The following is a 16,611-nucleotide window of genomic DNA, read 5'->3' on the forward strand; positions in this document are numbered from 1 at the left end:
TGAAATAAGTGCCAAAACTGACTGTGGTAATTTATTAATTTATTGCCATTTAGTATTAGCCGAGGCATACATGTTACTAACAAAAAAAAAGTAAGAAAGGAAACTATTCAATTTCACTATGCAACATTTTAACAGAGCTTTTCCCTCTCTGCATTTCATCATTAATTTTCCATCTCCTAGTGAATTATTTTAATTGCTCTATCCAAATAGCAAACAAGACTAGACTGAAAAACCACCATGGCAGATTTTCCCTTTTTCCTCCGCTGTAATAATTAACATGATCATAGAAATGGTAAAACCACAAAAGGTATTCATAAATGCAGTTTTATATCTCCTTCTACATTGAAACTTTTTTTTGAAGCAAGAGCACCATAGTCACCTCTCTTCACATGCCAGTTGGACACTGGGCCATAAGGCAGACAGACGTTCCAACCAAATCCTAAAACTAATCACTGTCTGTCTATTGCGCTTCCTTTTTAGACTGGATCAGCTGGTGTGTGCATGCCAGCAGTCCTATGAAAGCTGTTCTTTATAGATATTTTACTATGTACCTACAATTGGATTTTCAATGTCATAGTGTACTCCATGCAGTCTTCCCTGAATCCATTGCTATATTTTGTTGGCAATGTGTGTGCATGCACACATGCACCATATACACATTTTGGGGGATTGAACTAGAGTTCATGTTCTCCAATTCTAAGAACATATGATTCTACCAGACTTCAACTCTAGTCAAAAAGAGGTCACAGGTGCTGTACACTGGTCTCAGAATTTGGAGACAAGGTCAAAAAAAATTCTCCCTCTGAAACTGAAGGTAACAAGAAAAAGTGATATAAAATTCAAGAGACTATCCACCATGTAGAAATCTTCCCAGGTTATTACTCATCTATGAAAAGATTTTCTAATATTGTGGCTGATGCCAGTAGCCTGCTTCCTAAACTTCCTAAAGGGCCAAGAGTACTTCCAGGAAAATAAAGGCATCAATTTAAATGCTAACTACAGGGAGATGAGCTGTAATCTTGAAAATTATAACCTGTCTTTCGTGGAGGAAATGCTGTAATTATGAAATGAACTGGCAATTGATCACAACAATTGGAAAAAAAATCACTGTACAGTGAAAACTGTTTCTCTCTGGAAGGGATGGCGAGGGTCTCCATTTTATATTAGCCTCTCTGCTTCGAGCTGGGCTATGTGATAACAGTAGAACTTGCTTAAAATCATTCTGTATTAAGACAAAGAGCTGAGTCAAGCCTTGAACACTTTTCCACACGCCACTAGGAAGAGCTTTTGTATTATCTCTCCAGCTATTTTCCTCTTCCTGCAATAAAAAAGTATTGTTTCCAAGTTCTACTCTTCACACAATACCTTATTTCCTGATAGTATAACCCAAACCAAAGACTTAGTGATCATTTAAGAAGTCCTGACAGTGTCTACCGCAGATGTGCTTCAAGATTTCAAAATCTTCCAGCCACGAGGAGGGAGGGAAAAAGAGATGAGAAAGTGAGAAAAGACAGACACTGGTGATCTCACTTCCTTCTACTTACCCAAAAATGCTACATTTGATCTTAGCCAAAAGGCTGATAAGCGATGCTTACCCAAAAATGACATACAGCGCTACCTATAAAATCTAGAAAAATTGATCAATTTTGATATCAAAAGCTTAGAGAATTACAAATAAAGTAAATATTTGAGAATTTAACTAATATTAAATAATCTAAAAAGTAGATCTTTCTCTTTTTTTTCTTTTCTTTCTACTATTTCACAAGTCCATGCTGGAGGTAAATACTATATTTCAGTTTGTTCTTTCTGCTGCTACACACTTTGGATGCTTTGATGCCATCATTAAGAGACCTCTGGAGAAGAAGGAAGGATATCTGGGTTCTGGCCCTCTTCTGCGTTTTCCAGGCTGTGTGTCCTCAGGCACACAATTCACTGCTCTAGACCTGTTTCCTCATCAGTAAAATGAGGTAGGTGACAGTTATTTCCAATGTCCCGTCCAGATCTAAAGTTGTGTGACTCTATGGCTAAGATGAGCCCATGTCTAAGCTTGAAGTCTTTGACTCATTTGATTTTCAGTGCCTGGAACATAACGGGCCATCAAGAAATACTTTATATTAAATGCCCTGCAAAGTTAGTAATATTCCTTGCCATCTTTTACACAAAGTGTTATGACAGGTCTATGAATCAAAATTATTGTAAAAGAATAAAGAATATGCATTAAGAGAAATAGAAATTAAACTCGAATGATTCACTCTCCAGTCAAAAAATATTTTACTGCCTACTATGTGCAAATGGTCAATGTATTCTAGGAAATACTAAGATTTTAATAAGATGCCTGGTACAGACTATACCTTATGCAATTTTTTGAAGCTGTAAGTATAGTTCCACTTCAAGGAAAGGATCTGGAGAATGTCTTTGGTAGCAAACACTCTTCTACTGGGATCATGGGGCCAGCTAAACCTGTGTAAATGAGAAGCTGTGGTCTCTACACAACGGTCTGGCTGAGGTACACCAGGCTGGCAAATACTCCCTGAGGAAGGAATGAGGAATGCCTTGGGCGAAAGTAGGAAAGAACTTCCTCTGCTTCTGGGGCTACGGCTGAATTTAAAGTGGGTGTGAGCTGGCACTTCGCACGTGGAAGCAGAATAGGCGCCAGGCAGGATGACACTGATTAAGGACTCGAGAGCAGGGTTTGGGCCTGTCACTCCTAAGAACAGCATTTAAAGGAAGAGGTATTCTTTGTTAACATGGTCTTTCACCAAACCTCACATTAAACCTAAACCCAGGTGTGCTGAGGAAAATTACTTCTGGAGAAGGAGCCGAGAGAGAAAGTGCAGGACCCTCCCCGTGAGACCTGGGGGAGGATCAGTGGTCAATGCGCCATCTCATATGGGTCTATGGCAACAAGGCCCATAGGGTAAAGGAAATGAAAATATTTCTTTCAGAACACACGTGAAAACATTCGGAGACAACGTTGGGGAAGTTTCCGAAAGAGGCAAATTTCAAGCCAGTAAACTAGATATATAACCTGAAATGTTAATCACAGGATGGTAAGAACTAGAAAGACTGTTTTTAAAATTGGATGATTACTTCCTTCGTTACCTAAACAAATAAGTAATGAATATCTACTATGGGAAAATCAACGGCTGTGTTGTATGAGGTAAAGATAAATAAGACACTGTGCTCCGGAACCAGTAAGACGAAATGCATATACTGGAAAGCACTTTGTTTGTGAATCCTCTCTGCCTGAACACAGGGCAGGGAGGTTCACGGCACCAAATCAGCAACACAAAGTGGTCAGAAAAATCCGTGGGAACATGAAGAGTTGGGAGAATAGTAAGTGAAAAAGCAAACCTAGTGTTTTTTCAGCACCACGGTTAGAATATGAATATTTGGAAAATGAATCCCCTGTCAGGCTTTAATTCCATGAAACAATTGGGGACAAAAGCAAAAAGAATTCTTCCGTGGTTTTTATCTTTGATACAGTGTCAGTCACCCAATGTGCACGGGCGCTCGAGTTCCAAAATCCACTCAGCTTCCAAAGCATAATTCACAGTATGGTGACAGACACACCAGAGGGTTTTACTGGTTGCATTTTTTGACATATATATGCTCATATTTTTTACATTAATACTATTTAGAGGGTTTAATAGACCATGTTCACATTCATGATGGACAATTAGAGTTTATTACTTAAAAAAATGAAATCCAGGAAAACAGATTTAACAATTTTAGTAAAAAGGATTTGCCTTAATGAGGGCAAATCACAATATCTTGGGAAGAGTTAATGCTAACTATGTCAGGTAAATGAGAAGGGGTGTGTTAACAGTCCTTGTACGTAACTGTTCCTATGGTTGCACTAAAGAGTCAGCACGCAAGGAAACCGAGTTAATTAGAACCCTTCCACCCTTGGGAGTCCCCGGAGCATCAAGCAGGAAAGCTGCTGCTGCCAGACTGGGCCACTCGGTTATAGCACATGACAGATGGTATGATACGGTGAGACATTCAGTAGAGCAGAGACCCACAGAGAGGTTAAATCAAAATTTACACAATCACATAGAATCAAAAACTCTGATACTTATAGTTTTTGAATGAACTATACTTGCACTAGTTTGGAAAAAAATCCTTTTTGTTTTTTTATAACGAATTAATATTTCTTGTAATTCGTGAAAGGCGAGGGCGCTTCAATCAGTTTTCCAGACTGTGGCAATTCTCTTTGCTGTCTGGTCAAGACCTTCCAAAGAGATTGTAATACATTTTAATCACATAGCCTATAGAAGTTGGAAAATTCAGATATTGAATTTGTTTCTCCAACCAAATCCCAGTAAGTAGAGTACATAAAATAGTACAACAGATTTGGATATTTAATTGAATCACAGGCAAGACAGAGCATTTTAAAAAATTTTTAACAGTCCCTTCTTGACCAGTAGTTACAAGATGAAAAAAGCAGATTTAGGATATAGTGCCATAAATTTCTTTACCCTCCTTGGTTCCACAGACGCATTTCTGGAGGGTGTCCATGCTTGTTGGAGTAAACACCATTTCTGAGCATGCTCTGGGTTCCAGGCCATCCTGGAGGATCCTAAAAGGTACTCAGTGATGGAGCCCATTCAACCAGCCAGCGTCTGGACAGGGCTGAACCTAGAGGGCAGGCTTTTATGATTTTACTGCTGCACTTAAGTAGCTCTCTGATTTGCCCTAATCTGGGTACAAATCTCTCTCTAGTGTGGCTGATTCATTGGCATCTTCCCTCGCAGTGCTACCCCGTGTGAATTTACTTGGGTTTCATAAGCACTAAGTTTCCCTCACAATTGAATAAGCAGTAGTATGAAGGGGCTAAGGAGAGTAAACTGAGGTCCCACATCCATGGAGGCCTATGGCAGGGCCCTTGTGAGGAACACCTGCAAGGTAAACCCTCTGTCACTTTTCCAGTCATGCTCTAAAGTATCCACCAATTGGGTTTCTTGTAAAGAAGAAACCAAACTACACCATAAAATGGCTTAAAAATTGTCTATATGCAGCAGCTAACCCATACTATGAAATATGAACTCAAATTTCAGATCATGTTTTACTTATTTGCTTAAAATCAAATCAGACTAAGATCAGAATGCTGCTCAAATAAGAGAAAACATTTCTAATTGGATAGTCATTAAGAAATATCTTGTGTGCTAATCAGTCAGACTCAAATGAGTCTGCCAAACACAGAAGAAACTGTACTAAAATAAATGTGAGGAGCACTATTTCCTCTATTGTGCATGACTAGAGTATTTTTGTTTATTTTCTCTTTTAAAACAAATAGTCAAGAAATAACAGCCAAGACATTAACATTCCTGGTTATAGGAAGTTGCTTGGGTTCTTTAACAGAATGACAGTATTAGTGATTTTGTTAGCATACATAAAATCTGGTAGTATGCAAACATTTCCCAAACGCATATATCAATTTACTTTTTTTTGTTATCTTTTCTTATATTTTACTCATAAGATCTTTTTATATTTTAGATAATCGAGACTAAGGATTTGAAAAAATTATTGAAGAACACGTCTCTGAAATGTTAAAATACTGAATACTACAAAGATCTCAGCCTGCTGCTAGAAGAAAATTTGAAAAAGCCAGCAAAACTGGAAGAGGTTCTTATCAAAATATTGGGGGGCAGAAATTGAAGACTTAATACAAGTTCAGCCATTGCTCTCAGAGAGCCATCCTCCTTGCATCCTGCTTCTCCAGGTCTCTGGCTTCTCCCGCTGCAGCACTGCTAGGTGCGAGTAAATGCTACCTTGTGGTTTCAAAAGAAGAGAGACCTGGGCTATGCTATTCCAGTGAGTGAGTGAGTGAGTGAGTGAGTGAGTGAGTGAGTGAGTGTGTGTGTGTGTGTGTGTACGTACACAGGGGTTCCTTTATAGGTGATTATAAATTCCAATGATAAAGTCGTAGTAAAGTTGAGCTTTGTTGATTTTGATGGTGAAGCAATGAAGGCATTAAACAATCGATGGGGAAACACCCAGGCATAAGATTTCATTAAAGTTAAATGTCTTTTTTGACGCCTTATTAAATGCAACAAAAGTTACACCTGGTGTATCTCCTGCATTCTGTTCCTAATTCAACTACAACCGCATGTGTTGGGGACAGGGATTGGGGAAGCAATTCTGCTTCTTTAATTCAGATTTGTGTGTGCATCTGCCTCTTTTCTCCATGAATCTTAGAGTAGGAAAGGGCATTAGAAGTTATCTGGTCTGAGGAACTGTTGGTTTCCATAAATGTACCTACGCTTTCTGTTGGAATCCTAACGGCAGGGCACATAATATTACAAGGTAGACAGCAATCATTTAAAACATTCCTCTTCTGTTTATTTAAAATATGACTTCCTGTAGCTTTAGTGTTACTTTCTATATGTTAAAAAAAAAAGTTGATAGACATTCCATGACCACCTTTCCAAGTAACTGAAATTAGCTATCTATCCCGTCCTCTCCAAATTTTGTTTTTTTCTATATTCAACACACGCTCTATCTCTCATCAGTCCTCATGGGAAGGTTTCTCAGATCACTCACCATCCTATAACTCTCTCCCAAATAAGCTCAAGTAGAATTCACTGTTGTTATTCAACAGCTACCATTTATCAAGAACATGCGACATCCCAGACAATGTTCAAATAAATTATCAGCTTTAATGTTCTCAATAATGCCTTTTTGAGGCAAGTATTTTCACTCCCGTTTTTCTGATGAGGAAATTGAGGTTCAGAAAGTTTAAGGAGGTAACTTAGAATCATGGGTTACAAGGAGACAATTTCATTTTTGCACCCCAGTCTGGTGGTTTTGGAGCATTCCTATCACGTGTGAACTAAACAAGACACCGCGAGGTGACCTCTGCAGCACAGGGAACTCACTGCCTTCGGTAAACCAAATGCTACAGCTTCCATTGAAGCAGCCTGTGACTGTGTGAATGTGTCTGACAGCTACACCGCTCAGGTGGTTTGTGTTGAGTTTGTAATTGACTTAAATCCAAAGATGAGTTTCACCGAAACTGTCATTAAGTCAGACTACCCCTTCCCCCAAACACATTTCTATTTTGCACTTGATCTTTAAAATTGGACGTTTTACCTCCATGCCTACTGAACATTATCTTGCTGCTTTGCTTCAATGTTCCACACCGTCCACTTTGCAAGAAACCTGGATTCTGACGCACAGGCCATTAGCCACTTTGAAAGCTCTGGATCACTTCAAAAATAATTTTTCTTGGTGCCTTCATCCAAAACTTTGATAAAAACGTATTTTAAAGAAGAGCAAAAACTGAAGGATCTCTTCCGTAGTATAAAGTTTTTCATCCTCTGTTTATCTGTTACACCCCATAACCTTGCCAGCCAAGGTTTATGTTCCACCGTTTGTATCTAAAGAGGCATTGTGAATATGCTTTGTCAACTAGCATCTTATCCCCACCTTGAGAACCACAATGCTGATTCACGACCATTTTTCTTATTCAACTAGTCAGCTACAAATAAATCCATTTCACTTCACCATGTCCAAATTTCTCCATCTTCTCTACAGTGATGTCAGTATTGAACACATTTTTTTTTTACTATCGTGTCTGTTGTAAAACTGAATACATTCTGTTGGCAAAGATTTTGTGTCCCAGACTAAAGTTAATTTTAAGAATCTGTCAAATTTATAAAAATACTTTATTATAAAGGAAAATAACTGACCAACATTGTACTGCCACTCAACATATTCAGTGACATTAGCAGTAACACTGAATTGTATCCAAAGTTAATTATAGATTATCTGTAATGAATTTGAAGAATGAGATACATTAAATTCAGCAAAAAGATCAGCACTACACAAACCTCGGTCAGTCCTGTGGCATTTATTCTCCCCATGTGAAACACTATAAACTTTTTTCTAGCCTCTACTTTAGAAAACTCTGGTAGCTATGAGTAGAGGACTGCCAGGTAACCCTACTTATTCCAGCATATAATATAATCAACAGAAAGACTCTTTAAAGTTAAGGGGAATAGCTTCTCTTGACTTAGATCAATTTCTCATGAAAATGGATCCACACTGGAAAAATATACAATCTCTCTTAAGGTTATAAAAGTCCTTTAAGCTTCATAATGAAACATAGGTAGAAGTATGTTATTGTATATCCTCATTTCCAGAATAAATATCCAAATAAATAACTGAACACTTTGGGCTAAGAAATTAGCCAAAATCGAAGCCAGGAAAATGCAAGAAATGGATCTGTGCAGTTAGGTAGGGTCCTTGGAACATATAGTTCACCCCCTGCAGCATATAGTTCACACATCAATATTTGCAAAGTTACATGATGATGAAAATTCTATGAATATATATGATAGACTAAATAACTTTTTATCTAATAATTTTCAAAAAAATATTTTCTTATGTTCCTGCAATCTGTAATAATTTAATAACCTAACCCTATTCCCACCCTCACTGACATTATCAACATGAAATGGATTTGAATCTTCTGTTACAAGAAAAGCATTGAGTGAGTGCCTGAGTGCATTATGCAAAATATAATAGGAATGATATAGGGGTTGTAGACAGAGAAAGTGGAGATGAATGAATATGGGACGTGGGAAATCAGGTGAGCTTCATGCTGGCTGTGTCATGAGAAAAGAAGAACAGAAATGTGGAACAACATAGGCATACACTGCCCGTGCCTGGGAGCGACTGTCAACACACACAGTGGGAGAGATGAATTGTGTAAGCATGTGGTGGAGGGGCTGGTGTAGAAGGATGTGTGATGTCTCTCTGACAAAAGACAGGGGCTGGAGGTTGGAGGACTGAGGTCTTTGAATGAAAGTCAAATCTGAAATTCAATCATCTTGCTAATAAGAGCAAGCTGCTCTTCCAAGCTGTGGAGAGAAGATGCCATGGGTTGGGCACACGGAGACCTGCTCCCATGGCTTGAGTTCATTCCCCACATGTACTCTCCATGATACTCGGAACACTCAACAGTCACCCATATCAACGGCTAGGCATAGTTGTCTCGTTCTCACCGGTTAGCTTGGGCTTGCTAACCATCTTGGACAAAAGTCATTCAACTGTCCTTTCTCTGAGAAGATTTTAGTTTTTTTAACCAAAAGAACATTCAGTTGCAATGCTTACCACAATATGCATTTTACAAATTACTCACTGTCTAAGCATGAGAAGGACATTCACAGTTCAAATTATCCCACCGCTCCTATGTACAAAAATTTCCAAGCTTCTATCAATAAACAAATGACTTGGCCATAATTTATTCAAATAGAAAAGGTCAAATTCATTTAAATACTAGCTCATAGCCATGATATTAAAGAAAATTTAATTTTTAAGGCTACCAGTTTTTTTCCTACCATGGAAGTATTAGAGATTTTTTTAAAGATAATATTTTTCTTTTGATAGTAAAATTGGGGGGGGGAATAATATATGTATATTTAGCAATTGCATTCTCTGTTAGAGACTTTGGAAATAATTTTGTATTTAGAAACTGGGTCTGAGTGATTTTCCAGAATTTTGAAAAAATAGGTATCTTATATGTTTTATGCCAACATTCCCCAGAGCTCAGTATGAGGGACAAAAAAGTTTTAAAATATACACTTACCTCTACATCACAGGTATATTCTGATCCATCCAGAAGTATCACTTTGCACTGCATGCTTTTAGGCTTTTTGACAATCTTTAATGGAGATCGAGAGAGTTTACTGCTAGATGATTTCTGAGAAAGTTTATCGTCTTCAAATTGCTGATATTCGAGCTGTTTTGCAGCTCCAGCAGCAAATTCTCGTTCTTTGTCAGTGACCTGTGAAGAACAAACAATGAATAGTTTTCATTGCAAGACAGAAAATAAACAGTGCATTGCTCAGGCAATACCAGAACACTTTAGCAACAGGCATTTCTATTTCCTAAAGGGTGAGAGACATCTGAATTAGGAAATTAGAAAAGGATACACATATATGGGTATTTATAATTCTAACAGTTTTGCCTAAATAACTTCTGCTATTTAGATGCACCAATACGGCCTTATTTTAGTTTGACTCAAGATTTACTTTTGAAGCACCGAGTTAGCAAATGCCATCAAGAGTCCTGAGCAAAGAAGGAAACAAATGGGCTCCCGACTTTTTAAAAGTCATTGGCTAGTACAGATCTTTAAAATAAATCATCTAGATTTTATCTAATGTACTCCATTTTCTTCATTCACTGGATCCTTTTATATTCCATGACCTATATCCACCCCATACACATAAAAAGTATCTTATAAATTTTAAGACCTAGAGAACTCCAAGTATTAATCTCAATAATTTTATAACTGTTAAAATATTTGATTTAGCTCTAAAGCAATTCAATGAAGCCAGCAGCACTGAAATTCATCAAAAGTAATCCTCTAAGTCTGCTTCCCCTCATTGTAATGAGCTGGTATAAGAACAAATCAAATCTATCCAAATGCTTTAATCTGCTTTCAAATCACAACAGTCTAGACCATACCAAACTCAGAACTATAGAAGACGTCCTATGCAACAATAAAATTCTCCCTGAATCAATCTCCTTGGAAATGTCCCTGTGCACTGCTGTCGAATCTTTACACCCCTCTTCCATCTATTAAATGACCATCAAAGGTATCAGTACAAATTCAACTCATAGGCCAGACTATCATTGCATTCCTCCAATAACAGTCCCAAGAAAAATAGGTTCCCAAATTCAGTTTAGTCCCTTGAATAATTATGAAATTTCCTCTCTCATGAATATACTATCGTCTTAGTAGTTAAAAGTACATGGGCTTGAGAATAAACATAGCATTGACAGCTTATCATTTCAACTTTTTTTTTCTTTATTAGCCTCTATAATTTTACAACACACAGAGCTATTTTTCAGTATTTTTATTTTAGATTTTAGGTATAGATTTCTGTGTTTCGAATGGCGTTTTCCATCTTGTTTTCCATCTAGAAGGTGACAAATGCAGTCCTTTCCTCTACTACATTGCCCAGGAATTCAAGGCAGTCTTGAGAAGTTCTTAAGAATAAAAAGACACCAATTTACTGAGCAAAGAAACCAAGAAAAAAATTGAATAACCAACTTCATAGGCCAAAGTAGTTGAGAAGGCAAGCCTCAGCTAAAACAAATAAAACCTGTCTGAATGGGTCCAACTTTTTTTTTGACTGTTAGTCTTTCCATAGCAAAACATTAAAACAGTACAAAAGGTCAAAAAACATCAATTTTAGCCATAAGGTGTTTTAAAAGTTTGGTAACCTTGGAATTTTATAACAATAACCATAACATATATTTGTTAAGTGCTTTATAATTTACAGAAGATTTTTTTAACTTTTAATTTACATTTCAGCTTATAGATAAAGTCAACAGAAGCCACATTTTCATTTAAATTTTACCTGGAATCAACTTTTCTATGTAGTAGGAAGATGAAATTTCATTTTTCCTCTACTAAAATAAAATTATCTGTATGAAAATAAGCTTTCTGGGTTACTCATACGTCACTTCCAGAGTCATCATAAACCACCACTGTTCAAAGGGAGGCCTCTTTTCCCTAACACTGAAACATGAACCCATCACTGAGGCTCTTAAGCACATTTTCTTTATTACTTTTTCTTTTAAAAAATTTAAAAAAATTTTTTTCAATTACAGTTAACATTCAATATTATTTTGTATTAGTTTCAAGTGTATAGCATAGTGGTTAGACATTTATATAATTTACAAGGGATCCCCCAGATAAGTCTAGTACCCAGATGGCATCATACATAGTTATTACAGTATTATTGACTATATTCTCTATGCTGTACTTCACATCCTCGCCCTTAAGCACATTTTAAAATCAACTTTAACAGCTCTAGAAGAGCAGACCAAATACCTTAAATAAAATGTCATTCAGTCTTAAGTTACACAATGTATTATAATTTAAAAATATCAGTAACAATCATTTTAGCAAATCTTCTGTTTCATTTAATCCTCATAACTGCTTTGGGAGGTAGGTTTTATTACCTTTGTTTGCACATGAGGAGAAAGAGGCACAAGGAGCAATCTTAACAAACTTTCTCAAAGTCACAAACTAATAAGCTGAAATTCAAATCTAGCCAAAACCAGTGTTTTAATTATCGCTAAATATCAAAATGTACTTTGTTTTACATCAGACATAACTGGGCTCCTAGTATGAATCAAAGAATCTTAGGAAATTACCTTTTCTGATCTCTTCATTTGTAAATGAGGGCGCCGAGGCCCAAAGGACTAGAATAAATTCTCCTTACTTCTAAAATAACTAGGGGAAAAGACAGGACTAACTTAGGCCTCTTCACTCTGCAACCAGTCATCTTCCCACTAAAGGCTCAGTATATTTCTCTGACTTTGTTTCAAACATCTGACTACAGAAGATAAAGTATATTTAATAGTTAAGCATGTCTGGGTATAGGAACTCTTCCTTCTCTACAACTATCCCCTACTTTTCATTTTTCAAACACTACTATCACCACTCTCCTCCATAAAAAGGAAAGAAAATGTACGGGAACATTATGACGGCGACAACAGCGCCTCAGATTTCGTTTAACAAGTTGAAAGGATAACCTCCAGCTCCCCATCGCAAACATCTTAGATCAGACAGAGGATCTATATAAAGTGTGAAAATAAATGTTATTCTTAATACTGTTTAAAAGCAGAACTTAAACACCACGGGAAAAGAAGTAATCAGGTTGTAAATATATACTGTAGTTTAATGTTATAATAATGTTTTGTGCCTTCCAAAGAATTTCACTAACATTTCATGTCTCTTTTCTCATATGGTCTAGAATTTCTAGCTTGATACACATATATATCTGACTTATGAAAGGTAAATCATTTGCAGGGTACTCCAGATGTCCTTGCCACATGTGAGCACTCTAAAACATGCTGATTCCAGTTCTGAAGTTTTAAGCCAAAGAAATTTAAACATGGATTCATTCAAGGCCCAGGTGTAAACCACGCTTTATTTTTTATATGGAAACTTTGAAAAGAAATATTCACATTACATGTGACAACTGAAACATGTCTGGATGTAGAGTTGAAAATATACATGTACATAGGGGAGAGAAAGAGACCCATTAGAGTAGCTGGCAACATTAGGGCCAGAGTGACACCTGGGAAAAATAAAAATAGCTCTAACCCCTTGGCTTGAATAAAAATCAGGAGCATAATTAAAGCCCTCAGTGTGGTGTCTAGCCTTCCTATAAACCCAGATTAAACCAATAATCTTGCAGTCAGATTTCAGTGTTAGTTAAGTGCTTTCATCAAATAAAGGCGTTACCAAGCAAGGTTGTGGAATGTCATTCATTGAAAGCTTCAAAATAACGTAAATTTTCATCTGCCTGAGACGAGAAGGGGCAAAGATGACCCCTCATAATTTCCTCTAGTGCTAAGAGACCAAGGTCAGCCCAGACACTGCAAAAGCTCAGTAAACATTCTTTAATTGGTTTTCTGGGTGATGCCAGCAGCTGCAGGGGAAATGGGTGGCATGGGCCCTGGGGACCTCACCTCCTTCCTTACTGGGGTGCTGTGCGCCGCTGCAGTCGCGAACTGCTCCAAGGCCTGGCGCTGCTCCTCCGGCCCAGGCTGCGCCCCCGCGCGCCCCTGCGGACCGGCGGCCTCCTGGGGCTCAGCCTCCTGCTCGGGCTTGGATTCTGAGTCTGAGCCGGATTCGGTTGTCATGGTTGATTGTTCTGCAAGCAGAAAAAGGGAAAGTCCCATTACTCAGTGCAATTACCTTCCCTAGGCAAGAAAACTAGGATGCTACATGTGAAAGGCTGCAGAGCATCACAGTAGGAAAGATGGAGAAATGCTAACAATCAAAGCACAATCCTATTGCGCACAACTAATAGGTGACTTGTCAAATTTACTGTGAAGATGAGTGCCCGTAAATGGTTCAAAATTAACATTTAACTAGAAATAAAAGTTGATCTGTAATGATTACAAGTATTACTCATTAGAATTTTGCCACAGATGACTGTAAAATGACATTAAAGTAACTCCATAATAATTGTATAATAGATATATTTAATTTCAGGAAAATGAATTTGCTACTTCAGCTGAATATATATCTTAATCTCTGGGAAGGGTGATCTAATAATGGAAGCGCATATTCTTTCTCATTCCTTTTTCCCTTTCCTATCTCTACACAGGGGCCCTGCTTGGCGGCTCTCAACCCCTGAATCTCTCCATTCTTACATGAACGAATGCCTTTCTTCTTTGATTTCTCATCATTCTGTTATCCCTTTTTGAATTAGCAACCATAACTACAACAGGGGCTTCTCCAGTGACATGGAATCTGTCCCCTACTGGACAAACACTGGCCATGACTGGAGGAAAGCTAGGCAGAGTCACCCTCCCTACCTCACAGGTTAATTCTCATAGGCTTCTTCCTGTCTTCCTTCTATGTTCCTTGAACGTTAAAAGGGAGATATCTCATAAGAAACAAGAGGTTTTAATTTATAATAATCTTACAGCCTACAAAAGACCTTATAAAACATAACCACCATCTTCTAATTGCTTGCTAGTCAAGACACTTAAGTATTTTTTGCCTCCGTTTCCACATTTGCTAACTGAGGGAGTTGAACATGGTCATATTTAAAGAACTTATTTTCTGCTATTACTCCCCCTCCACCCCCCATTAATAGACATGTAATTTTAAGGCAGTTTTTTGCTCTAAGCAGCAACAGGGCTGTTATGTCAATGGTTACTATCTCATTTAAAGTAATTTCTTATCTTAGGTATGTATGTGAGAACTGTCTCAAAAAAAAAAAAAAAACACAAAACTGAGTGTCATATAATTTCCATTCCTAATTCTAATTCTGTGGTAAAAATATGAGCAAATGGCTACTGTAATGTTTTAAGCATATCATACACCCATTAGCATAATGTAAAATTACTCAAAATAAAACTCCATTGTAAAACCATTTAGTTCCTTTCTTCACAATACACAATGGAATATGTTTAACGATTTGAAGAAGGGAACACTTATTACAAATACATACCAATACATGTTATAAACTAAATGTTATGTCTATGCTTCTATTTAGGGTTATTTTTTAACAATCACTAGTTATTCTTTCTGTTGAATAAAAGACATATAAACTTGACATGTGCTCGATTGCCCAAAGGCTATGTAAATATCAAGTCCAAATAAAACTAACACATTTTCTTTTTTCCTCTTACATTACATTTTAGATTTTCAAGCAAATCTTAAAAGTAAATATTATATTCTTTTTTGTATGGTTCTGCTGGAAAGTGGTAGGAGCCTAAAGAAAAAACACTGGAACCTACAATTGAATTCTACCTTTCAGAAGGGGAAGATTAGTTTCAATAATCAGTTCAATTCACCAAACTCTTATTGAGTACCAAATATATGTCAAGCACTGCTTATGGTTTAGAAAGAGATAAATATGTTGTAACGCCCATCCCCACCACAAGGTGGTCAGAGTCTGTGGCAAAAATAGACTCTCTCCAGAATCCATTTTCTCCATCTTCTTTTTAGTAACTAAACTTTCAGTTTTTGCCGGTACTCCTCCACCCAGCTTGGGACCACAGTAAGCTGTGGCCATGTGATTAAGTCTGGACCAAGACAACAGAGAAAATGTACTCAATGTTTAGGTCATCTTCATAAAGGCAAAACCACTTACCCTAGATTTCTCTTTCCCATTAGCTGAAAAATAACGACCAAAGTGGTCGCCATAGACCCAGACACGGAGGCCCCAATTTCAGGAGGATGCCAGGGCCACCCCTTTCACCCTGGATCCCTGGATGACCTCATGGAGCACAAGCAGAGCCCACCTACTGTGGATTGTTACATGAGGCAGAAATAAACTTCTTTCTGGTTTGAACCTCAGTATACTAGCCCACATTAATAGACATTCTACAGACTAAAATCCTACAAAATACAGCCATTCGCTAGTGGTTTCCATCTTAGCAAAACAAAACAGCCTATCCTTGATCTCACTACCACAGTTCTCTGCTTTCCGCTCATAACTTCTCAAAAACATTTCTGTTGACCCTTACTGTCTTCTTCCTCAGTTCCTCTTTCTCTGCAGCCACTCCTGTCTGACTCCACTGGGGTGGCTTTTGTGGTCAATGCAATTGACCATCAGCTCTTGTCTGTTCTTGACTCATCTGACCTTTTAGCAGCCCCAACATGATGATGAGACTTTCCTTGTCAACATGTTTCTGTCTCTTGGGATTCAGAATTCACCACGCTCTCCTGCTTTTCTCCTCTCTCTCTGGCTACTTTTTTTCATTCTCTTTTATAGGCTTATTCCTTATCCAACCTCTAAATGTGGGAATGTGCTGGAAAACTCCATTTTAGGCCCTCTTCTCTTCTCTCATTTCCTCTCCAGCTTATGATATCCTTTCCAGGGCTTTAAATACTTTCTATAAGCCATCAGTTCACATATTCATATCTCTAGTCCAAACCTCTGTTCCGATCTTTTAAAACTAGTATCCAACTGCCCACTTGACATTCCTCACAGCTATCTATTGATTTTTCTCTCCCAAATCTGTTCCTCTCCTCATCTTCCTTACCTCAAAAAATGGCAATGCTATTCCTTCAAACCAGAATTCCAGAAGTCACCCCTGACATTTTCCTTTCCCATATCT

The 16,611-nt window shown here is 37.6% G+C and overlaps 1 protein-coding gene across 7 annotated transcripts in view; it reads right to left on the reverse strand.

Moving 5' to 3' along the window:
• The window catches only part of EPB41L3 (erythrocyte membrane protein band 4.1 like 3), a 213,412-nt gene that overhangs the window by 75,520 nt on the left and 121,281 nt on the right, over positions 1-16,611 (reverse strand). For 5 of the 7 annotated variants that reach the window (XM_039845723.1, XM_039845733.1, XM_039845706.1 and 2 more), the window contains exons 2-3: positions 13,501-13,685; positions 9,596-9,793 (exon numbers count right to left, since the gene is read on the reverse strand). In XM_039845723.1, coding sequence (XP_039701657.1) covers positions 9,596-9,793; positions 13,501-13,674 — 372 coding nt within the window. In that variant the 5' untranslated portion in view covers positions 13,675-13,685. The remainder of the gene's footprint in view (positions 1-9,595; positions 9,794-13,500; positions 13,686-16,611) is intronic. The other 2 variants (XM_039845753.1, XM_039845743.1) reach the window with 1 other exon arrangement.

Source organism: Pteropus medius, unplaced genomic scaffold (genome assembly GCF_902729225.1).
Source record: "Pteropus medius unplaced genomic scaffold, Ma_sr-lr_union100, whole genome shotgun sequence".
Taxonomy (NCBI): domain Eukaryota; kingdom Metazoa; phylum Chordata; class Mammalia; order Chiroptera; family Pteropodidae; genus Pteropus; species Pteropus medius.